Raw genomic sequence first — 23,528 nt, forward strand, 5'->3', positions numbered from 1 at the left:
TCTTTATATTCATTTCTTCTTATGCTTTAATTCTATTTCTCTATTTTTCAATGGTATAGTTTCATGCATTTTCTTATTCAATATTGTTGATGTTGTCATTATTGTTTATTTAGTGTCAGTGTATTTTCTGTTTTTATATGTCTTTTATTGTTAAACTTTTTTTATCTCATTGTTGGTTATTATTTGATATTATTCTTCTTGTTGTGTCTATTAATCCTTTTCTGCTTATTCTGGTTCTATTTCATCTTTTTGTTATTTAGTATTTGACATGATTTATATCTTCCTTTCTTCATTTTATCCTAATTATCTCATTGTTTTCAGATAACCTTATCATTATTTCTCCATTATTTATTCTTTCTCATTCTCATCTTTTGTTTTTAGTATTAGTTTTTCATCATTCTCACCAAAAGGAGATGAATGACAATAAACACAATAATATAAAAAAACCAATAACAAAAGAAAGAGAAATTCACATCGACCAAGGAATACAAATGATAGAATAATGAGTGAAATATGTATTATCTAGATAGATAGAGATACATTAGTCATCAGATTAAACATTATCATATTATAACTATTATCATAACAATCACAACACTGAAGCTATGAATCATTTCACTCATCATTTTATTTATTTTCATTATCATAAATACTTTAAACAATAATTTCAATACAAATAAACAGTATTATCATAATAAAACATAAAGAAGATATAAGCAATATCAAAATAAAGAACAAATAATAAATAAAATGATAGAAGCAATAAAAGAAAATCCAAATGGAATAATTAAAAGAATGAAGAAAGCATTTGGTAAGAAGATTAATTTTAATGAATTAATGAATATAATAGAATTAAATGAAAGAAAGCACAATGTAAAGGAAGTATTTGAATTTGTAAATAATGAATTAAATGATAGATATTTAAGTGAATGGAAAGAAAAGAAATGTGGTGAATATATAAGATGTGCAAATGGCACTTTCAATGATAAAAAATTAACAATAACCACTTGGAGGTCATTAAATATAAAAAGAAATGCATTCCTCCAAATAGTAAAAATGCAAGAAGGAGTAACTATGAAATGAAGTATTAAATCTAAATTACTCTAAATGATGATTTAAAATATTGCAAACATTATCCTAACACTATTGCATCTATTATTCATATATTGTTAGGATGTCCTGTAATGAAAAAGAATCAAATATTAAAACATGATTATGTTTGTAAACAAATATTTAAACATTTATTAATTACACATTTTAATGAATTTGATGCTATTGATTTTAATAATCATCCAAAATGTATTAATAATGATAAAATGGTTATAACTTACAATAAAGATTTATTGGTTAGTGACAACTCATTCCATGCTAGAAAACCAGATATATATTATCAAAATATGAAAGAGAAGAAATGATATATTATAGATGTTGCTATATGTCAAGATAATAATTTAGAATTAAATTATATTCACAAAATAAATAAATACAAAGATTTACAAGAGAAAATAAGAAATAATAGAGAATTAATATATGTAGAAATAATACCTGTTATATTATCAATAAATTGATTAATACATAAAGATTCAGTAAGAAGATTACAATCACTGAAATTACAATTAGAATTTTCCAAAATCCTACGAACAATAATAATAAAAAATATGAAAGACTTAATGTTTTACATATTCAATTCTGGCAGCACAATGAAAGAAGAACAATCTAATGTGAACATATTTGAAATGAACTCTATTACACCAATAGAGCATAATGAAGAAACTGAAATAAACACTTCTCAATATGAAGAAAGTCCAATTGTGTATATATTTATTAATTGACTTTTTTTTATTATGTTATTTTCTTTTTTTGTTTTTCTTTGTTTATACATAAAATAGTAAAAATATGCTTGATATAAGCTTTATTTGTTGTATAACAATTCAAAAAGAAGTTCAGAAATAAAGAAAGAAAAAGAGAATATAGAGCAAACCATAATTTTGTTTAATTATAAAACAATATTAGGTATTAAAGAAAAGAATGTGTTGAGGTTTGTTAATAAGATTTAATATAAGAAATTGCTATACTATTTTTTCTACATAACAAGTACAAAGTTACAACATAAAATTTAAAATAACCATTATAAAACATTTATAAAAAATATTGATAATTTTCATTATGTTTTATACAATAAAATATTTTAGAATGATATTTATGATATAAAATTATTCCCCCAATTGTTTATTGTATATAACTATATTAAAAACTGAAACAAATTCAGTTTTAAAGTTGTGTTTATTATTTTATTTAATTACCTAAAGCTTATACAATAAATGGGTTATTAAAATAATTTTGTATTGTTATGAACAATTTTTAAAGAGCTTAAAGAAAATAGAATTTATGAACCATCTTGATTTATAATTCAGATGAATATATGTAGAACGTTATTTTGCATTTCAGAGATTTATTAAAGTCATTTGAACATAAAAACTACTTTGTTTTTATTAATTTTAGAATAATATGAAAATTATAAGTAAAGACAATTTTTAGAAAATCAATTAAACCTTGTCCATCATATAAGAACATTATAACACTAAAAAGGTCACTAATTCATCACACAATTACCCTTATTTTATTGGATATGGAACTCATTCAACAAAAGACGAATTAATTTCCATTCTTCTTTTGATACATTATGGTTTAATGTAGTTTTACCTATCCATCCAATAAAATAAAATGAATCTAATATACAGTTTTTCTGAGTAATTTCAATAATAATTGATCCTTCTTTCCATTTCATTAGTTCGTTTTGAATTTCCATTGAGAATGAACTGAATGGAATTGGTTCGTATTGAAGTTTCAGAAAATATTCCAAAGACAGTTTAACTCTTCTCTTCTTAATCAATGAATGAATCATAAACAGTCCATCCTCACACAACCTAAATGAAGATAGAGAATAGTCATCTTTTCTTCTTCGTTCAAATAATTTACACCCACAAAATACTGACTGATAAATAGGATTTCCATTATACCATGAATATAACGAATTATCTTTTTTCATAAGAATATTATTTTCAATAGGCTGTAGTTCAAATTCATTTTTGAATTGACTCCATAAAGTGTTATCTTTATTAACTTTCTCAAAACATTCCATAGTATCTTTATCTGAAGAGGCTGTACTAATACTTCTATTTATTCTTAGAGCCGCAATAAAAAATCCACCAGAGTTATAGTCTTGAGGGAGTATTCTTACACAACGCTCTAAATTATAATCTTCAATAGGAGGATAGCAGGTGACTGGACAGTTTATGGTGTCATACTTTTTCCAGACAGAAACACCATTTCTTCCATTTGGAATAATGTGATGAATGTCAATGAGTTGTATATTTCCTTGAAACTCTTTTAGTATCGAATGAACTACAGCTTCATCTTCAATTGGGTTCATTGAACAAGTAGAGTAAATAATAATTCCATTTTCATTAAGACGTTTTAATGACTCTCTAATAATTTTAAGTTGAATTCGGTGGTTTTCAAAAGAAGTAGTTAATTTCCATTTAAACCATGGGTTTGAGGATTTTCGTAATGTTCCATCTCCACTACATGGTGCGTCACATAAAATACAGTCATACTTTCCTTTAATTTGATCTATAGAACAGTTTAATATATTTATATTTCCCCAACAATTTAGTCTATGGGCTAATATTTGAACTCTTTTTGGATCTATATCATTTGCTGTAACAAATATGTTGTTTTCTACCAATTGACTTGTTTTACTTCCTGGAGCTGCACAAATATCAAGAACAGTATTAATATGGTACTTATTTATTAATGACTCAATAACTAATGGAGGAAACATACTACATAATTCTTGTCTATAACAATAATTTCGTTCTACTGCGTTGTCAATAATTTTTTTAATTTCTTTCTTAACCGATTTGTTATTATTCCAAATAAAAATTTCGTGATTTTGAATCACTTTTATTTCATCACAAGAATTATTAAAGAGGGTTTTTAATAAATCTCGATATTTACTTTTTTGATTGATTCTTACACATAAAGGAAGTGGTGTACACCCAATGTTAAAGAGTTCTAAACGTTCTTTTTCATTTAAAATTCCATTTTGTTGTAACTCACTAAATAAATCACAATCAACACTTCGTTTTTTCATTAAATTGACGAGAGATGAGTGAATCTAAAATAAGATTTAAAGTCTAAAAATATAAAATAAAATATTAAAAGTTCATACTAACGAGCATACATAAATGTTTAGTTATTACTTTTTACTAACTTGTTAACCAAAAAAACTAACAAAGAATATTTCAAACAGTGCACTTATACTGGTTTCTTTTGATAAAAAAGTTATTGTCTAATTATGCCAATGAATATTATAAATCGGTTTTCATTCATATAATTCTTACCAAAATTAAACTAGATATATAGATAACGTTTCATTTCTTGGGTCAATCACATTTTTTTTTGGTTTCCTATATGATTTGTAATAACGTTATTCTACAAAACAAAGTTATTTAATAAAATTTTTCATATCCATTAGGTATATTGTTTTCGTAAAAACCATTTTATGACTATTATTATTCAAAAAAGAAATAATAACAATAATATTAGTCTAATGAAATGTATGACTCAATGGTGTTTTAAGAAGAATATAATTTTTGATGCTTATATCCTTTTTATTCCTATAGGATTGACCCTTTCATTTAAAAGTTGTATTTTTCATTAACATGTTTTATTATAATTTATTATTAATAAAATGTCAGCAAAAAAATCAATAGGATAGTAAAATAAAACTAATAATTATTATACAAAGAAAAGTCATCAGGAGATTAAATGATGATTAAATCTGCTATTCCAATGATTTCTGATAAGGAGACACCTCCTTCCCCTCTTATGCCATTCAGCCCAACACCTCCTACTACTTATGATTCAGTCGTATTATCTCCACATCGATGTACAACTACAACTAATACCCCATTAGCAAAAAGTATTATTGATTTTACAACAATAAATAATAGTTATACTCAGAGTCGTTCTCCACCAACACCAACTCAACAATATGATGGAAGAAATACCTTTATTGGAGAAAATTTTAAAGCCAATGCAAAGAATGGATATTTAATTATAACTTATAACTATAACGAAAAAGAAAAACGTATTTCAATGATTAATATTAAAGATCTTACAAACGTGAATGGAAATTGGAAAATTATTTGTAAAGACTTTCAAGTTATTCCATTGGGGAGAGGAGATGGTATATATAATTGGGTTTTTGGAGGTCTTAGGAATTGGAACCTTAGAGGTCTTCTTGTATATCAAGAAAGTACTAGCGCTTATGACATTAGTGAATATTATATGCATTTAGGGTGTATTGAAGAGTGGTGTGTTCGAACATTTAATGAGGGTTATGAGATTTGTGATAGTTATCCAAGACAAATGATCTTACCAATCAAGGTTTCAAAAGAAGAAATTAAATTATCTGCTTCAAGAAGATATTATAATAGATTTCCTGCATTAGTATGGTATAATAATGAATATAAAAATGTGCTTATGAGAAATTCAGCAACAATTAAAGGATGTTATAACGATACACAAATACCGTTTGCTTTTACCAATAAGAAAAATTTAGTTATAATGGATTTTGTTGATAAAATAACTTCTTGTAAAATGTTATTACCAACTATGAAAATTAGAGAAATACCTTGTTTTGATAGAAAGACATTAATGAAATATTATCATCAATTTATAGAATATATTAATCAACCAGAAGTTATATTAAAACAAATAGATAATATAAAATGGATGTCTACCATTTCTTTAATGTTAAAACAAGCGTCTTTAATTTATGAATATATGAAAAATGGAACTTCTGTTTCAATAAATTGTATTGATGGAACTGGAATATGTTCAATATTATCATCTTTATGTTGTATATTATGTGATGATTATTTTAGAACTATTAAAGGGTTTATTGCATTGATTGAAAAAGAATGGGTTTTAATGGGATATCCATTTGCTCAATATCTTGGGATAGATAATGATTATTTCTCTAATGAGCCAGTTGAATTTATTTTATTTATTCATTGTGTGGAAGCTATTATACGTCAAAATCCAACCGCCTTAGAAATCACAGAGGATTTAATCATTTTTATTTTAGATGAATTATATAAAGGGAAATGTAATACATTTCTTTTTAATTCTGAGAAAGAAAGAAGAAGAGAATGTGTTGATGGAAAGACATTATCATTATATGATTTAATCATTCAAGAATTGAAATTATCAAAATTTAAAAATTATAACTTTGATGTAACATCTTCAGTCTCCATCTCAGAAAATTTATTAACAATCCCATTATGGACAAAATATTATTTACGGTATTCATTTCCCAAGATTGCTGAGTTGAATTTGTGTTAATTAAAACGTTTGTTTATTTCAGAGTTTTTGAACAAGTACTAAATGAGAATTTCCGTTTGTTTGAATAAAAACATTTTCTAAATTTGTAAATAGAACTTAAAAGAATATTAAAGAAAGAACTAAGAAATTAACGAGATAAATATAGAAAAACAAAAAAGGGATTTACTAATATAAAAGAATTAAAGAAAAGTTTTTTATGAGAAAAAATGAAAAATGTGGTTATTCTATTGTACAAGTAAAAGAACCCAAAGAAATCGGGAAAAGAAACAAAAAGATTAGAATAAAAAAAGATTAGAGATGAAAGATAAGACTATTTGATTGATGTGTGAGAGAATCAATGCAGCTGGAAAAGAATTAAAAGAACTCCCTAAACCAAAGGAATTAACAATGTTAAAATCAATCAATGTTACAAATAATTGTATCAGTCATATTAATGAAATTAATGAATATAAAAACTTAGAACATCTCCTTCTTCGGAAAAATAATATTGAACAAATTCCAGCATTATCAATTCCTTTACAAGTTATTGACATATCATTAAATCCAATTAAATCAATTAAACCTTTATTATTAGTTTCTTCAATTAAAGAATTAACTATTTCTCAATGTCATTTTCTTGACATGAATTTTAATTTATCAACATTAGAATATCTTACAAAATTTGTTTGTATGTCAAATAAATTAGTTGAAATTGAATTTCTTAGAAATTGTTGTCATTTACAAAATGTTTGTTATATTAATTTTATAAATTCTTTTTTATTAATATTTAGTTGGATTTAAGTAATAATTTATTAACTTGTGTTCCAGAATGTCTATCAACATGTACATCTTTAACTTCATTAAATTTAAGAGACAATAATATTTCAAAAGGACTTCATTATTTAAATACATTAAAATTATTAGCTGAAATTAATGTTTCATGGAATAATATTACTGAATTAAAGAAATCATTTTATAATATTATTTCATTAACTTCAATTAAACTTAGTAATAATAAAATAAGAAGAATACATAAAAATATTGGATTTATGACAAATTTAGTAGAATTATATATTCACAGTAATCCTCAACTTCATTCTGTTCATTCTGAAATTTCTAAATTAACACTATTAACTCTTTTAAATCTAGATAATTGTCCAAATATTATCGAATTACCTACTTTAAGTAATTTAACTTCATTAGTTAATGTCTCTATGAAACACTGTTCATTGACTCAAACTCCTCTTCTACCTTTATCATGTGATTTTCATTTAGAAAACAACAACCTAACAGTATTAAATTTAGATATTTCTAAATCTACTTCTCTTCAAATTCAATTTAATAAATTAACATCAATTCCATCTTTAAATGGATCATTAATAAATAGACTAATACTTTGTGATAATAAAATTAGACATTTAAATCTTATTGGTGCAAATTTATTATCTTTGAATATTTCTTTTAATCCAATTCTTACATTACCAACTGAAATTTCTTCATTAACTAAGTTACGTCAATTATGTTGTAGTGGTTGTGGAATACGAGAAATACCTGATAACTTATTAAATAACTTTAAAAATTTAGAACAATTTGAATGTTCATTCAACCCAATTTCTACAATTATATTCTTACCTTTAGTTAATCTTCAATCTTTTGTTATGCAATTTTGTCATCTAACTCAACTACCATTCTCATTAGAACAAGCTTCAAAATTAAGAATGTTAGATGTTTCTAACAATCAACTATCTGTTTTAACATCAAAAAAATCTTTTGTTGAAACAATGAGTCAATTAACTTTATTAGACTGTTCTCATAATCAATTAAAGAGTATTGGTGACTTTTCTAAAGTAAGTTCATTAGTTGAATTAAATGTAAGTTATAATCCTATTGTCAAAATAGAAAAATTAATGGAGAAAGTTAGTAAATTACCAAAACTTACTAATCTATATTGTCATGGCATTTCTCTTAGACGGGGATATTCTTTTAAAGGAAATGATGACCTTTGTATTTCCATTAATAAAAAAGGAAGTTTAAAAGGAATTCCAATTGAGATGGTATTTAAAGAAAAAGGAATTGAAAATACTCTTAAACGGTATGAAACTTTTGGTTATGATAATATTTGTAATCAAAAGTTTTGTAATGGAATTGGATCATATGAATATTGTGGAAGAAGAATATCTATGCAAGACTCTATTTTAGTTGGAAACAACTTTTTTGGAGACGCAAGTAGTTTATTTGGGATTTTTGATGGACATGGTGGGGATTATGGAAGTTGCTTCATCTCAAAAGAAATTCAAAAATCACTTGAAAAGTTACGAGGAAGAGCTTTAACTAAAGAAGTCTTTGAAAATGAGATCATTTCAGCTATCCAAAACATTAATACATTAATGGAACAAAATAATATGACTGATGGAGCTACTTCTGTAATTGTTGCCTCAACAAAAACACATTATTTAATTGCCAATATTGGAGATTCAAGAGCAATTATTATTAGAAGAACAGAGACTAGTCCAATACCAATGAAGGATATAGACGATGAAACCCAACAAACGTTACGACCAAAATCTCCTTCTAAACTAGTCCTACCAAAAAAAACATTAAAAGGTAAATTGGGATGGAGTGGTGCTGGTTCATCTAAAACAACAAACCAAATAGAAGTTAATTTTGATTATATAGGAGGAGGTAGAATTGAAGTTGAAGCATTAACACATGACCATAAACCTAGTTATCAAGAAGACCGTCAAAGAATTAGAGAAAGTGGAAATTATATAAGTGACCAAGAAAAAGTTAATGGATATATTTCTGTTACAAGGGCTATAGGAGATGTTAAATGTAAGGCATTTGTTTCTTGTATCCCTGAGTTTTCTGAAGTAGCAAGAAGAAGTAGTGACTGTTTTGTTATTTGCGCTTGTGATGGAGTATGGGATGTTTTCAGTAATGAAGAAATTGGAAATTTAGTTATGGCTAATGAACAAATGAATTGTACAGAATTAGCTAAACTTATTGTCGATATTGCTTATTGTAGGTTATCAAGTGATAACATTTCTTGCATTGTATTTAATTGCCAAGACTCTTTTTAATATTAGTTGAATAAAAAAAACACAATTATGTAAACAATTACTTATTTTCTAATTCTGTTATTATTTCAATATTATTTTTTATTCATAGTGTCTTGATCTTCTTGATTCGTTGGAGTTGGTTCTTTTTCTATTTCTTGTGTATCTATATTAACAATAATTTCTTTATGTTGTTGATCTTTCATTTCAACACCCTCTTCATCTTTTGGTAATTGACTATAATCATGTTCATCTGGTTTAGGTTCATTAATACTCTTTGGTAAAAACCATGACAAGACAAATACAAGTAGAGCAATTAATGAAACTACAAAGAATGCAAAATGGATGTTAAATGGGAATTTTTGATTCAAAGTCCATGCAACTAATGGAGATGATACTAATGGACCGATTAATCTTAAAAATGCGAGTAAACTTTGAGAAAGACCAAACAAAGATCCCATTAAATTCTTCGTGACACTATTACCAACTAATACTTGATTAGTAGACAATGCAAACTGCATAACTGTTTGTAAAGATGCACTATAAAATCCAAATATAATCCATAGTAATAATGTCCCATATGGATAAAGATAATGAATACAAGGTGGAACATTATACATAAAAAATAAACCTGAAGACCCAAGTCTATTTGTCCATAATGGTTTTAATAGATTGACAACAGGTTTATAAATAAATAATTGAGTGATAATAATTCCAACAGCTGAGATTAAAAGGAAAGTTCCAATCTCTGCTGTTTCCCAACCAAAACCTCCAACATCTACAGATGCCATCATCAATAATGGAATCATTCCCCAAACCATACCACAAGAGCATTGAAGAATTGCATTCATAACACAAGTTAAAATACCAATATATTCTTTAGAGAAACACATTTTAATCATATCTTTAATTCTAACAAGAACCTTTGTTATAATAATTTTAATAACAACATACCACTTACAATTCATCTTCTCAATAGTCCTTGGTTCTTGTAAGAAAATAACTGATAAAATAAAGGCAATGAATGTTAATGAAACACAGACTATATTAGGAAGAATATATGGAAATGTATGGAAAAATTGAACACCTCCAAAAACAGACGGATATTGAATTGCAGGACGGCAAAGATAAGCACCAATAGTAGATCCTACAATCATTCCACACCCATTCATTAATCCAATTAACCCAAAGACTTGAGTTCGATTTTCTTTTGTTGAAAGGTCTCCCATAAAAGCATTAATTACACCTAAATTACCATTAACCAATCCTAATAAAAGTCTAGAAACAACTGCCCAAGGATAATTAAATGAAAATCCTAAAGACAACGTACATACAATAGACCCTAAACATCCAAATAATAATAAAGGTCTTCTACCTAATGTGTCAGACATAATACCAAGAATAAATGATGATAAAAACTGCCCAACATAGAAACTTGAATCAAAAATTCCACTATAAAATCCTGCTTGGTTTTTAGTATCTACTACATGAAAGTCTACTACAAGAAATCCAGCATATGATGTTATAGAATTTTTATTCATACTTTCAAGGAACGATAATAACAACAATGGAATTAACTTTTTTTTAGGGAAACCTTTTGGTAATACATGGAGTAATGGAGAGAAAATATTTTGTAAAATTAACTTAACTTTTGACATTAATGAATGAATAGTTAAACAGTTTTATTTGTTCAAAGATAATCTCTCTATTATCTTATCTTCTATTCATTTTTCGAATATTTTTTTCTTATTTTCTTCTTATTTTTTTTTGAAGTAATTCATAGAAATAATTTGTATGATAAAAAACGTTATTAGTTGATAAAAATATCAACTTGAATAGATAGACTATCATCTCTAATTCAAGAACTAAATAATTATCAAGAAATAAAAAATGAAACAGTTAATACCTCTTGCTATTTTATGTTGTATAATATCATTTTTTGACACCTATGAATTTAGAAATCAAGAATGTTTCAGAAGATCATTTGATATTTTTATTAATGATCAGTTTGTTACTCAGTGTGGATGGGGAATGGTTGGTTTATTTGAAGTTATTCTTGACGTCATAATTTTTGTTTCCATACTTTTTGACTATTTCCCCTTTTTTAGACGGTTATTATCATTACTTTTATTATCCCAAGTCTTCATAAAATTTTATATTATTATCGCCGTTAATCAAAAAAAAAATTTTGTTATTATATATTTCATTCTTGGCTCTTTACTTCATTTTCTTTATGCAGTTTCCTCTTTACTTTATTCAAAACCTTCTAAACAAGAAGAGAAATTAGAACTACGGTTTTCAAATGTCAGAATCCCGGGAAGTAGTAAAAGTAAACCAAAAACTATTACCCCAAAACCTGAATGTAATAAGACTAAGACAATCAAAATTTCTACTCATGCTAAAGAAAGTATTTCTGCACTTGCCAAACAAATTGAACAACTCAACAAAGAAGCTGATGAAAAACATCGTTTAAAAAATCGCAATATATCTCAATCTGAAGTTATTGTGAACCCCCAACAACAAGAAAAGAAACAACTCCCTGTTAATCAAAAGGAACAAATTGAAGAATTACTAAATGAAGAAACGACATTGATTAATGTTCCTAAAAGAAGAATTACAAAGAAAAAGGTTCATCAAGCTACAAAAGTTATTGGGGACGTTAAAACACAAAACGAAACACAAGAAAAGAAAAAAGTAATCAGTTTGGAAAGTAATAAAACAAAAATTTCACTTAATGAAGTTCTTCAAGCTAAGAGTCATTTAAAGCCAACAAAAAAATAATTATAATACTTAATGTTAGTATTTAATTTGGTTTAACCTATAAAAGAAAAATAGATCTTAAAAATTTAAGAGAAACATCATTAGATGTTAAAAATTATTGAATCACGAATTAAAAAAGCTAAAAAAGTAAAAGAGTTTAAAGAGTTTCAAAGAGTAACAGAATTAAATGATTCTATTCATGAAGAACTTGATTTCCATGAAACGGTTAGGAAGATGAGAGTAGATTTAATAATTATAATTGTGGAAATGGCTTTATTGGAAAAAGATCAGATTGAGAGTTTAAGAGAAAAAATAAATCTTGTTTATGATGAAAGACCTAAAGATTTAACGATGAGGATTTTATTTTATAATTATAATGAAATTCAAGAATTAACAGGAGATGATTTGACAAATGTATTACAAGACGAAAATAAGTTTCAGACGTTTTACAACCTTTCAATGATTAAAAAAAAACATTATCAATTAGAAATTGGTTTTGTTTATAAAAAAGTTAAAGAGATAAAAACAACTGTTAAATCAAAAATTGGTTTAATTCACTTCTGTTATTCAAATTCAGTATGTGAACAACCTCATCAAATGTTGAATGATCAATATGATTATTATTGTTTAATGTTTAATGATATACAACATCCATATCGTTCAATTCCTTTTGTAAAAAATTTCTTTGCTTCTCCTCCATTTTTAAATTCAATGTTTTCACGTTGTTTTTCAGATGAATGTTATTCGAGGTATTGTCATTTCAATAATGGGAATTATGAATGGTTGACAACCAAAAAAAAACCAAAGTTTAAAGAATGTGAATGTCATCATGGGATTTTTGTTGATCTTCAACAAAATGAAACAGAATGTCCAGAATTTGGGATTTGTTATTCCGGAGAAATTAATATAGCAGATTTTCCTTTTGGAGTTGGTGCTGTGAGAGTTGCTTTTCATGGATTTGATATGGATAAGAATGAAATTATCATCAAACAATTTAAAACCAAAAATATGATGGGATTTGAGAGTTATGTTGATACGGTTGCTATGCATCTTCAATGTCAGTATATTAGTCGTTTATTTGAGTCTTATATCAGTTTATTGAAAGAAGGAAAAACAAATGAAGAAATTACAATGTTGGATATTCGTGCAAGAAAAGAAGAACTCGAGTCAAATAAAACTAGAACAACAGAAAATGAAGAAAAAGAAAGAAATGAACTTGACTCTATTAAGAAAGTTACTTTTATTCCTTTAAGATTATTTATTGAAACTCCAAGAACGTCTTCACTTAGAAGACAATTCTTTGATTCAAAAAAAATTAGTGTGAATGAAATTGAAAGAATGGCAGTAGGCAAAACAATATGGTTTATTGAACAACCATTAGTTGGAAGTTTTGAAAAGTACAATTCAAATAACTCAAGTGTTAATTATTGTAACTATAGTTATACTATGCAGTGTTTCTCTCATTTTTCTTACTTTATTTCATCACAGTCTTTCATTATCACTGACCTTCAAGGTGTATTTCGTAAAGAAGATAATCTATATGAACTAACAGACCCAGCAATTCATCATCAATTTTTGTCTCATTATTTCTTTGCATTTACTAATCTTGGAAACACAGGAATAAACCAATTTTTTATAACTCACAAATGTAATAAGTATTGTACTGCATTACAATTACCTCCTCATCCTTTCCAACCATCTGAGCTTTATAAATAATTTATTCTTCTAAATTTGTTTTATTTTATTACTAACACTAATAACGTGTCACCACATAACACCAACAGTAATGTTAAAAAAGTTACAAAGAATAAATTTGAAATAGATAAAATATTAGACAACTCACCCTTTTTTTTCTCAAAAATAAAAAGAAAAAAACTTAATAAAAAGGTTAAAAAGTGGAAGTATGTCTGAATTAAGCTCAAGCTCTGGTTCTATTGATGAACAAGGAAATGAAAAATATTATGGGTTTAGATTTGATACTATCAAAGCTTTAAATGAAGTTTTTGAAAGTGCTGTAGAAGAGCCAAAGATTGATGAAGATGGTTTTCCATTGATTGAAGAAGATTGGGAATTATCTCAATTTTGGTATGACAAAGCAACTGGGGATAGGGTGATTGATTATATTGCTAATTATGTTAATTCTATAGAAAATTGTAAAGTAGCATGTGTATCAACACCTTCAATTTATCGTGCTTATATTAGAAACAAAGAAAAAGTTCCTAATGCTGAATTTGTATTATTTGAATATGATACTCGTTTTCAAGTATTTGGAATTAATTTTTCATTTTATGATTATAAGAAACCAACAATGCTAAAAGAAGAATATCACCATCAATTTGATTTAATCATTGTAGATCCTCCATTCTTATCTGATGAATGTGATGAAAAAGTTTCTCATACTGTTGAATTTTTAGGTAAACCAAAAAATTACCAATTAGTCTTCTTAACTGGTAAATTGGCTGAACCTTATTTGATGAAATATTTCCCAGGTATTTCTTTAACTGATGTTAGAGTAGAACATGAACATCAACTTCAAAATTCTTTTGGATGTTTTTCAACAAAAGATCCATTAATTTAATTAATTATTAACTTTTCTTTTATTAAAATTAGTAATAAATCAATATCTCATAAAAATAATTATTTATATACAAAAGGATTTACAACAAATCAATTACTTATTGTGAGATAATCATTAAATGAAATATGAAACAATTTCATTATTACCTTGTTTATTTTCACCAAACTGTTCATTCCAATTTCTAATTTCAGTCAAAAATGGGGAATCTTTGTTAGTACTAGGATTCATTGTACTAAGTACTTCAAAGAAGTCATTGTCATTCATAGCACGGATTTGTTCTTTAGCAACTTCTATAGTTGGATTAACAAATTCTTCCACTTTAACAAATGGAGAAGGGTTTATTCCTTTAGATTCCATTTCTTTTTGTTCTTTCTTTAATTGTTCTATTCGTTCTTTCTCTTTATTTTCCTTTGCAATATAATCTCGAATTGGTCTCATAGCAGCTGCACAACATAAATTAAACAAATCACAACCAGAATATCCTGGTGTTTTTTCAGCTATTTTACTAATATCACAGTCTATTTTCTCTCCTTTTAATATAATCTTTAATATATTTTCACGGTCTTCTTTTGTTGGAAGATCAACAAGAATTCTTCTACTGAATCTTCGTAAGATAGCATCATCTAAATCAAATGGCCTATTTGTTGCTCCAAGTACAATAATTTGTTCAAGGTTCTGTGATTTTAAACCATCCCATAATGTCATAAATTCGTTTTTCATCTTTCTCAATGTTTCATTTTCATTTTGTGATGTTCTTTTACCTAATAATGCGTCAACTTCATCAATAAAAATAACACATGGTGATAACTTAGCTGCTAATGAAAATAATGCTTTAACAAATTTTTCAGCTTCTCCAAACCACTTTGATTCGAGTGATGATAATGATGCATTAATAAAATTGGCTTTACTTTCTTTAGCAACAGCTTTGGCTAACATAGTTTTACCAGTTCCTGGTGGACCAAAGAAAAGAATTCCTTTACTACGTTTAGTAAGAGACCCTTTCTTAAAGAGTTCTGGTCTTAATAATGGTAATGTAATAGATTCATACAATGTTTCTTTAACTTTTTCTAATGCCCCAATATCACTGAAAGAAACATCAACATCTCCTGCACGGATAACGTCATTCATTAATTTCTTTTCAAATTCATTTTCTGCTTCTAATGTATCAACTACATCTTTTACTGGATTTAATTGCATTTGCATAGCAATAGCATGCATAATAGATTCTTTAGAAATTGTTCGAATATTTTTATCTGGTCTTTTTTCTATTTCATGGGCAAATGCCCAACCTACAATCTTTTCAACATCTTCTTCTTTTAAATCTAGTTGTAGTTCGGAGTCATCAATTTTTTCCATTTCAAGACCATGTTTTAATAACTCATTCTTGATTGATCGTTTAGAAATAGAGGCAGACATTTGTTTAGCATCCTCTTGCATCATAATCCACCATGAACGAGCTTCTTCTCCAGTTGGTGTTTGAATAGTAATTGAATTACCAAACATCTTTTGTAACGTTTTAAAAATACTTCTTCCATGTTGTTGTCCTTTAATTCCATAAGCATCTACCATTTTAATTTCCTTCTCACTGAACATACAAATACCTTGATCTACTTGTGCAATTTGTTTTGAATGAGATGATTTAGGAGGTGGTGCATTAGCATTACATCCAACAAGAATACCTTCATTACGTTTTTTAAAGTCATTAATAAATGTTCTAATTTCTGTAGAAACATCATGTTTCAATTGCATAATAACATCTACTTTTTGTAATACAACAATTAATTGAGGATATATTTTTAATATTTCAGGTAATCTTCCTATTAATCTTCTGTCTTGGTTAGGGACTTCTTCATCTACTCCACCTAACATATCAATTTCTACAAACGCTCCACTATGTCCGTTTGGTGTATTTTCAAAATTTACAGCAACTTTACCATTTGCAACAAATAACACAGTTCCAATCTTTCCTAATTGTTCTTCATCAGAATATTTTCCTTTTCCAATATATTTAACACGATCACCATATTGGAAATTTTTTATACACTCTTGTTCAACACCATCTACTGCTCCAAGCAATGTACAATCAATTTCTAAAAGAGGAACATTCACCTCATTTGCTATTCTTTTTAATAACCTACTAACAAATAACTCTGTACCATTTGGCGTTGTTAATAATAAAGTTCTACTTAATGATGGAATACGAGAATAAATTGCTTCTTCTGGTGTAGAAGAAAGACAAAACTCAAATTCAGAACGAAGTTGTTGTTGAATATTTTCTGGAATAAATTGCCAAATTTGTTCTGTTTGATCAGTTTGTGTTTGATTTGGTTTATATATAAGACGTTCTGAAAGTTCAGCAATACTTGGTGTTTGAATTGGTCTAATAGTTTTTGTTTGAAACCGTTTATTTGTTTGTCTAGGTTGTTCTGCTAAAACATCTTCTCTCATTGGATGTAATGTTGTTGTACCATCACAATAATGAAATTTAAATAAATAAGTTTCACTGAAGTAAAAACCTATTTCATTTCCATCTTCTAAAATAACTTTTTCTCGGTCTCTTCCTTTTCTAATTGGTTTCTGGTTAACATATACACAACCAAGTTGTGATATTACTTCTAAATATCCTTTTTTTCTATCCTCATCATACAAAAAATTACATTCAACACCTACAGTTAACCCACTATTCTTTGAAAATGAATATACCTTACTATTTAATTCTACAGTTGGATATTTACAATTATCATTTAATGGAACTAATTCTCCCCATTTTTTATTCTCCTCTTTGCCTCTTCTCTTATTTGATCGTTGGTCTTCTATAAGAGGGTGTTTTCCTTCAATGTTATACCTATTCATCTTTTTCTGTTATGTATGAGTTTTTTAGTTTCTTTTCATTTTTTCTGGTTTAGGAATTATCTAAAAACTGTTTTATATAACTATTATCTAAATGTATCTATTTATTTTTTTTTTTTAATTTTCTGTACTTTCCAAGAAGTTAGAACTTTTCTACAACTTAACTGAAACGAAAGATTCTTTTTTGTGATAAAATAAAAGTAGAATTTTCCTACTTATCAATTAAATCCCGAAGATTGAAATGAAAATTAGGTGCAAAGGGTTATTGTTCTGTTAATTTCACAGTTTCATTATATCAATGTATTTGAGGTAGCAATTTGATTATTTTTAAACCCTTGTGTCTCAAATATATAACTCAGATAACAAGTTTTATGCAGACTGAATACCTTATTTTCAACTCTGTAAGTACTTACAACCGAATTAAACAATCATTTTATGATAAAATTCATATTAAACAACATTTTCTTGACTCACAAAAAAACAAAAACATTACTTGTAATTCCACTATTGAATCATCAGATAGTGAAGAGTCTGAAACTCCATCAAAGCCAATGTCTATTGAGCAAAATGATGTTTGTTTTTTTTTTTGGTTTTTAAATAATATAGAAATTTAATCAATGGAATAGCATGACTCAATAGATGATGTTCTTGCAATTATGCTTGGAGGTTGCCATGAATTAGCTTCTTCCCCACATGATTAAAACAACTAAGGATGTTGTTAGTCTATATCTTAAGTAAATAGTTTTCTGTTTTTCTTCTATGCTTCAAAATATTTTTAATTACAAAATTTTATATGAAAGAACAACTATTTTCTTTTGTTTGTTTTTTACGCTTCTAATAAATAAGAAATAACTTAATACTTAATTCTAATTCAGAAAAAACGTATGATGAAAATAACTAATTTTCAATAAAATATACTTTTTCTACAAATAAGACTTAAGAATTTTCTTCCTGTAGTTTAATTAAAAAAAAAATTAAGAACTTCTAAATACATAGACTTCCAAAAATCATGTCATCAATTCATTGTATTATTTTTATAATATTTATTACAACTACTTTGAGTAATTATTGCCAAGCACCACTTCCCAAGGTTGTTTCAGTTCCTAAAGGATACAATTTAATATTTGTACAAACATTAACTAGACATGGTGATAGAAGTCCTATGAACTCATTTGATCAAGATGATGCATTTTATAATTGTAGTGGAATAACATTATCTAGTGTAAGAGAAAGTGATTCAATAGGGAAAGCTGGTGATACAATAAGGATAAATGTTATTGATAAAAATACTAATCCATATGCTAAAAACTTTATGTGGAAAGGAAATTGTGAAGCTTCTCAGTTAACTGTTAAAGGAATAAGACAACACCACAATTTAGGAATATATCAACGAAAAAAATACTTGGATATGGGATTTCTTCCTGTTGAATATGACCCTAGAAAAATTTATATTAGAAGTACTGAACGTAGTAGAACTATTCAATCATCTCAAGCCTTTAGTCAAACATTTTATCCACCAGAAACAAGATTACAAGAAAAAATAATTCCAATATATGTTGTTCCAAAAGATATTGAAATAATGTTTCCTAATAGGGATCTTTGCAGTGAAATTAGTAAAAGAGAAAAAGATACCTATAAAATTGCTCTTGTTAATCAAACTCGTTTGTCAATTCAACATTTTGAAGAAAAAGCAATTAAAATACTTGGATTTAAATCAAAACATGAATGGTTAGAAGATTATGTTGATATTATGAATTGTAGAATATGTCACAATATCTCCTTACCATGTAGAAATGGAGAGTGTTTAACCATTGAGGATTATAACCAATTATGGTACCAAACTCAATTAGAAAATAGATATTTATTTAGAACTGATGGATTAGCTCAATTACAAATTGGGTTATTCCTTAAAGAACTAATTGATAGGGCAGAGATGGCATTAAATGGTACAAGTAGTTATGTCTATGAACATTATACTGGTCATGATTCAACATTACTGCCATACCTTGCATTAATTGGACAAGATGTATTCACATGGCCACCATATGCCAGTCACATTGATATTGAAATTTATTCATTTGAAAGAGAAAGATATATAAGGGTAGTATATAATAATGAAGTCGTATCATTACCAATATGCCATCAAGTAGATGGTTTTTGTAAATGGGAAGAATATAAAGATTATTTGTTAAAGAATGGAGTGGTGTCACTGAATGAATGTAAACCTAAATAATGAATAATTTAGTAGTTTATTTAACCTGTTACGATGGTTCATAGAAAAATGTATCAACAAAAAAAAATTAGAAGTGAGGAGTTTTTGGTGGTGAAATAATATCATTTGTTAAGTCTGGAGTTATTGGATTAGGACCATTCATTGAACCACCCCTAATCCGTTTATCCATTGCATGAGAAGAGTTAGACCTCTTCTTTTTTAAGAATTCTTTGAGTTTAGAAAGATCTTCAGAAGGAAGACCAATCATTGCCAATTCTTCATCATCCATACTAAATAAATCATCTTGACTAATATATCCGAAACAAATAAATACTTCGGCATACTGTTCCAAGCCAAGAGGAGTTAATAGTTTTTTCATTACCTCAATTGGACTATCATTATATTTATTTGGTTTCATTTTCTCAAGTTCAGCTCCATTAAATAATAATGAAAATTCAGGGAATAATTTTACAATAAAACTACTTAATGTTTCACTATATTCATTATAATATGATGATTCAATATCATCACTAGCTTCAGGAATACATATAAAGTCTTGTGCATTTTTAATAATAGACTGTAATTTTTTCATTCCACCAGCAAATCTATCTTGTTGTCCATAAATTGCAAACACTGGTATTTTTACCATTTTAATCATTTTAGCATTTTCAAATATTCCTTTACCAAATGTAGATGGATCCATCTTAGGACTTATCATTATTACTCCAGCTGCAATTGTTTCATTTTTCTTAGTTTTTTTTTTACTTGCTAACATTAAAGATACAGCTGCACCAACTCCTTTTCCACATAAAATTAATCTACTAGTTGGTTTATGTAAAATAGAAGTAATATATGAATACACATATTCTGCATTTGCTGCTAATAATTCATCTGAATAAGGTTGGTCAAATAATCCATAACTTGGATATTCAAATGCTAATATGTTACAATGCATTGTTTCTGTTAATAGTTCTAATGATGAGGTTATTAATCCTAAATCTTCTCCACAATCATGCATATACATAATTGTTACTGGTTCAATAGAAGTACTTGATTTCATTGAACATTTAAACCATAAAGCAGGTATATCTTTTTTAACATTTCCTGTTTTAATATAAATTAAATGAGGTAATGCTTTAGTATAACTACAAGGTGGTTTTTGTGACATTGCCACATTAAAGGCTCTTCCAAATACTACGTCTGAAATATGATGAACTCTCATTCTAGGAGAAGTTAATTGATTTGATGGTGATAACATTGTTGCACTTTTTTCTACTTGTTGTTTAGCTTCACGTAACATTGAATTAAACTTTTCAGGTAATCGAGTTGTTGAATATTCATTATGAAACTTTTTAATAACTTCTAATTGAATTGGAAAAATATCTACTTGTAAAGTATCACCATCACTAGCATACATTGAAATAGAATCATTCCAATTAGGAATAACACGAATACTTGGGATATGACAAAATGTTCCTTCTTGTCTAATTGGAGGTTGAACTTTTTCAATAATAGAACTAAACTCAGAGTATAAAGAATAAATTCCTTGTGATTTGCTATTTTCTGTTGAAGAATGGTAAGTGTGTTCAATCACACAATATCCCATTTTTTTCTCTCTTTTTAGATTCTTCTTTTTTTTTCTGTTATTTTGATTTTTCTTTTTGTTCATAGAGTTGTTCTTTTTGCTTTTTATTTTTTTTCTTTTTTCTAGCTTTTTATAATTATTTTTACTATTTTTATTTATTATTTTTAATAAAGATCTCTAAATACTTTTTAAAAAGTTACTAACGAAATAAAAAAACAAAAGTTATTTATAGAATTTCACAAAACAATAAAGAATTTTAAAGATTTTCGACAATACACTAAAAAATATTACAATTTCTTTTCTTATTTGCAATAAGAATTGATTTTTTTATTATTTTTCTAAAAATTAATCTTGTCGGGATTGTTTTCAATAGTTTCGTCAGAAGTATAATCATAATCATCCTCACAATCATACTGAAAAGAAAAGTTTTCTTCTGTTGGAGTAGAATGATGAAATGTATTAATTGATTTAATTTTAGTAATTGTACAATCATTGTCAATGCTTTTTCTTTCTGATTGAGTACTATCACTTAAGTTTTGTTTATTTTCAATATTATTATTAAATGTACAATCAGTATTATCAATATCATCAACGTCAATAATGCTAGGATAACTATCAACGTCTATAACATCATTTGTTGAAAGTAACTCATTTTTATTTTTGTCTTTATAATTTACACACCCATTAATAATTTCAACAAACTCAGCACTTGGAGGTGCTTTTTGAATTATTTCTTGAAGTCTAATATTTAATTCAACATCTTCCCAATAACAAACTTGCTTACAAAAACAACAAATCCAAGGTTTATGTTTCCAACTAGTAATTAAACTTATTGCATCCATATAGAAATTATGACTACAATGTTTTCCTTTTACTGGATTATTCATTCTACATTTAGAGAATGGACAATTTAATGAAATAACAACTCTATCCTCTAATTCCATTTCACCATCATTAATAATATCACCTACAAGTTTATCAGTATAACGATGTTCTTTATTAATTTCATTAATTAATCTATCTGTTATTACAGATGGATTTTCTTGATTACAAGTAAAAATAACAATAGTTTCATTTGACTTGATTTTATATATTCCATTTTTAATTGGATAAGGAATAACTTTATATTTTGTTTTTTCATTGTATTGTTCAAATAAATAATCAGTTTTATCTATTGTTACATATGCTGATACATCAATTCCAGAATTGTTAATTACTCTTATAAAAGCATTTTGACGTATATTGACTGTTTCAAAATTTTGTTTTGGTTGAATGATGTAAAGTACTTTTGAGAGTGTATAATATGAAAGTAATGTTTCTTTAAACATAACTGGTAATTGATCAACTAAACTCATAATAATTGGATGATGTATTTCAGGTAATTTAGGTTTAATAGGAATTACTTGATTTGGTTCTGAAACAGATGTTACATAACTTTTTGAAGGCAATATTTCTTGATTTGGAAGAAGGTCTAAATCATGTTCTAAAGAATTAGAAGATACAGTCTTTTTTATAGGAATAAAAACTGTTAAAGAAGAACGTGTTGAAGAAGTACGTTTTAAAGAAGTGTTTAATGGTTGATGAGTTATAGACTGAGGAGAATTTTCAGATGGTACTTCTTTATTTAATTCATTACAAAGATATTTTCCAAAGTCAATAAGAGAAATAAAATTTGAATAAGGTTGAAGATAATGAAACATAGGAATAGAAAATAAGTATGATCTTAATGAAATTAGTTTACTTGTTTCTTTATTTAATATTTCTCCACTTTCTTGAAAAAGATATTCAAATGGATAGTCTTCTTTATTTAATTTAAGTATTTTGTATATTTCTGTTTCTTTATTTTGTTGTAACCATTCCAAGTACTTCATTGAGACAATGAAATTTTGTTAATTTTTTTATTTAAAAATTTTTCTTTTTTTTTTTATGTTTTTGTCATTTTGCTTTTTTTTTTGAAGAACAATCAAAAAAATTTCCTTTAATTTACATGAAAAAGTTGTAAATTAGTATTTTAGGGTATTTACTTTTCACTTAGAGTTATTTTCATCAATTTAAAAAAAGAGAAAAATTGAGATGAAAAGTGAAAAACTAAGA

General features: G+C 26.5%; 12 protein-coding genes across 12 annotated transcripts, besides 2 other annotated features; 7 read left to right on the forward strand and 5 right to left on the reverse strand.

The window, feature by feature from the left end:
• Positions 1–411: 411 nt before the first annotated feature.
• Positions 412–803: a repeat region.
• Positions 708–1,841: a repeat region.
• A 779-nt stretch (positions 1,842–2,620) lies between these two features.
• Positions 2,621–4,156, reverse strand: EHI_140970 (tRNA (cytosine-5-)-methyltransferase, putative; the record flags this gene model as incomplete). The annotated part of the gene is made up of 1 exon (XM_649516.1): positions 2,621–4,156. One exon carries the CDS (start codon positions 4,154–4,156, stop codon positions 2,621–2,623), a length of 1,536 nt encoding a protein of 511 aa, XP_654608.1.
• Positions 4,157–4,833: 677 nt separating this feature from the next.
• Positions 4,834–6,414, forward strand: EHI_140980 (myotubularin, putative; the record flags this gene model as incomplete). Its single annotated transcript, XM_649515.1, has 1 exon — positions 4,834–6,414. One exon carries the CDS (start codon positions 4,834–4,836, stop codon positions 6,412–6,414), a length of 1,581 nt encoding a protein of 526 aa, XP_654607.1.
• A 321-nt stretch (positions 6,415–6,735) lies between these two features.
• EHI_140990 (leucine rich repeat / protein phosphatase 2C domain containing protein) lies at positions 6,736–9,473 on the forward strand (the record flags this gene model as incomplete). The annotated part of the gene is made up of 2 exons (XM_649514.1): positions 6,736–7,140; positions 7,185–9,473. 2 exons carry the CDS (start codon positions 6,736–6,738, stop codon positions 9,471–9,473), a joined length of 2,694 nt encoding a protein of 897 aa, XP_654606.1.
• A 71-nt stretch (positions 9,474–9,544) lies between these two features.
• EHI_141000 (transporter, major facilitator family) lies at positions 9,545–11,107 on the reverse strand (the record flags this gene model as incomplete). Its single annotated transcript, XM_649513.1, has 1 exon — positions 9,545–11,107. One exon carries the CDS (start codon positions 11,105–11,107, stop codon positions 9,545–9,547), a length of 1,563 nt encoding a protein of 520 aa, XP_654605.1.
• Positions 11,108–11,339: 232 nt separating this feature from the next.
• Positions 11,340–12,230, forward strand: EHI_141010 (uncharacterized protein; the record flags this gene model as incomplete). The annotated part of the gene is made up of 1 exon (XM_649512.1): positions 11,340–12,230. One exon carries the CDS (start codon positions 11,340–11,342, stop codon positions 12,228–12,230), a length of 891 nt encoding a protein of 296 aa, XP_654604.1.
• Positions 12,231–12,314: 84 nt separating this feature from the next.
• Positions 12,315–13,925, forward strand: EHI_141020 (uncharacterized protein; the record flags this gene model as incomplete). Its single annotated transcript, XM_649511.1, has 1 exon — positions 12,315–13,925. The coding sequence occupies one exon, from the start codon at positions 12,315–12,317 to the stop codon at positions 13,923–13,925; it is 1,611 nt and encodes a 536-aa protein (XP_654603.1).
• A 187-nt stretch (positions 13,926–14,112) lies between these two features.
• On the forward strand, positions 14,113–14,787 carry EHI_141030 (uncharacterized protein; the record flags this gene model as incomplete). Its single annotated transcript, XM_649510.1, has 1 exon — positions 14,113–14,787. One exon carries the CDS (start codon positions 14,113–14,115, stop codon positions 14,785–14,787), a length of 675 nt encoding a protein of 224 aa, XP_654602.1.
• Positions 14,788–14,901: 114 nt separating this feature from the next.
• Positions 14,902–17,640, reverse strand: EHI_141040 (ATPase, AAA family protein; the record flags this gene model as incomplete). Its single annotated transcript, XM_649509.1, has 1 exon — positions 14,902–17,640. The coding sequence occupies one exon, from the start codon at positions 17,638–17,640 to the stop codon at positions 14,902–14,904; it is 2,739 nt and encodes a 912-aa protein (XP_654601.1).
• Positions 17,641–18,008: 368 nt separating this feature from the next.
• Positions 18,009–18,338, forward strand: EHI_141050 (uncharacterized protein; the record flags this gene model as incomplete). Its single annotated transcript, XM_001913802.1, has 2 exons — positions 18,009–18,209; positions 18,264–18,338. The coding sequence occupies 2 exons, from the start codon at positions 18,009–18,011 to the stop codon at positions 18,336–18,338; spliced, it is 276 nt and encodes a 91-aa protein (XP_001913837.1).
• Positions 18,339–18,646: 308 nt separating this feature from the next.
• Positions 18,647–19,870, forward strand: EHI_141060 (acid phosphatase, putative; the record flags this gene model as incomplete). Its single annotated transcript, XM_649508.1, has 1 exon — positions 18,647–19,870. One exon carries the CDS (start codon positions 18,647–18,649, stop codon positions 19,868–19,870), a length of 1,224 nt encoding a protein of 407 aa, XP_654600.1.
• Positions 19,871–19,937: 67 nt separating this feature from the next.
• On the reverse strand, positions 19,938–21,455 carry EHI_141070 (uncharacterized protein; the record flags this gene model as incomplete). Its single annotated transcript, XM_649507.1, has 1 exon — positions 19,938–21,455. The coding sequence occupies one exon, from the start codon at positions 21,453–21,455 to the stop codon at positions 19,938–19,940; it is 1,518 nt and encodes a 505-aa protein (XP_654599.1).
• A 317-nt stretch (positions 21,456–21,772) lies between these two features.
• Positions 21,773–23,305, reverse strand: EHI_141080 (SP-RING zinc finger domain containing protein; the record flags this gene model as incomplete). The annotated part of the gene is made up of 1 exon (XM_649506.1): positions 21,773–23,305. One exon carries the CDS (start codon positions 23,303–23,305, stop codon positions 21,773–21,775), a length of 1,533 nt encoding a protein of 510 aa, XP_654598.1.
• Positions 23,306–23,528: the final 223 nt, after the last annotated feature.

The sequence above is a fragment of the Entamoeba histolytica genome, genomic scaffold (assembly GCF_000208925.1).
Source record: "Entamoeba histolytica HM-1:IMSS scf_1104750518437 genomic scaffold, whole genome shotgun sequence".
Classification (NCBI taxonomy): Eukaryota; Evosea; order Mastigamoebida; family Endamoebidae; genus Entamoeba; species Entamoeba histolytica.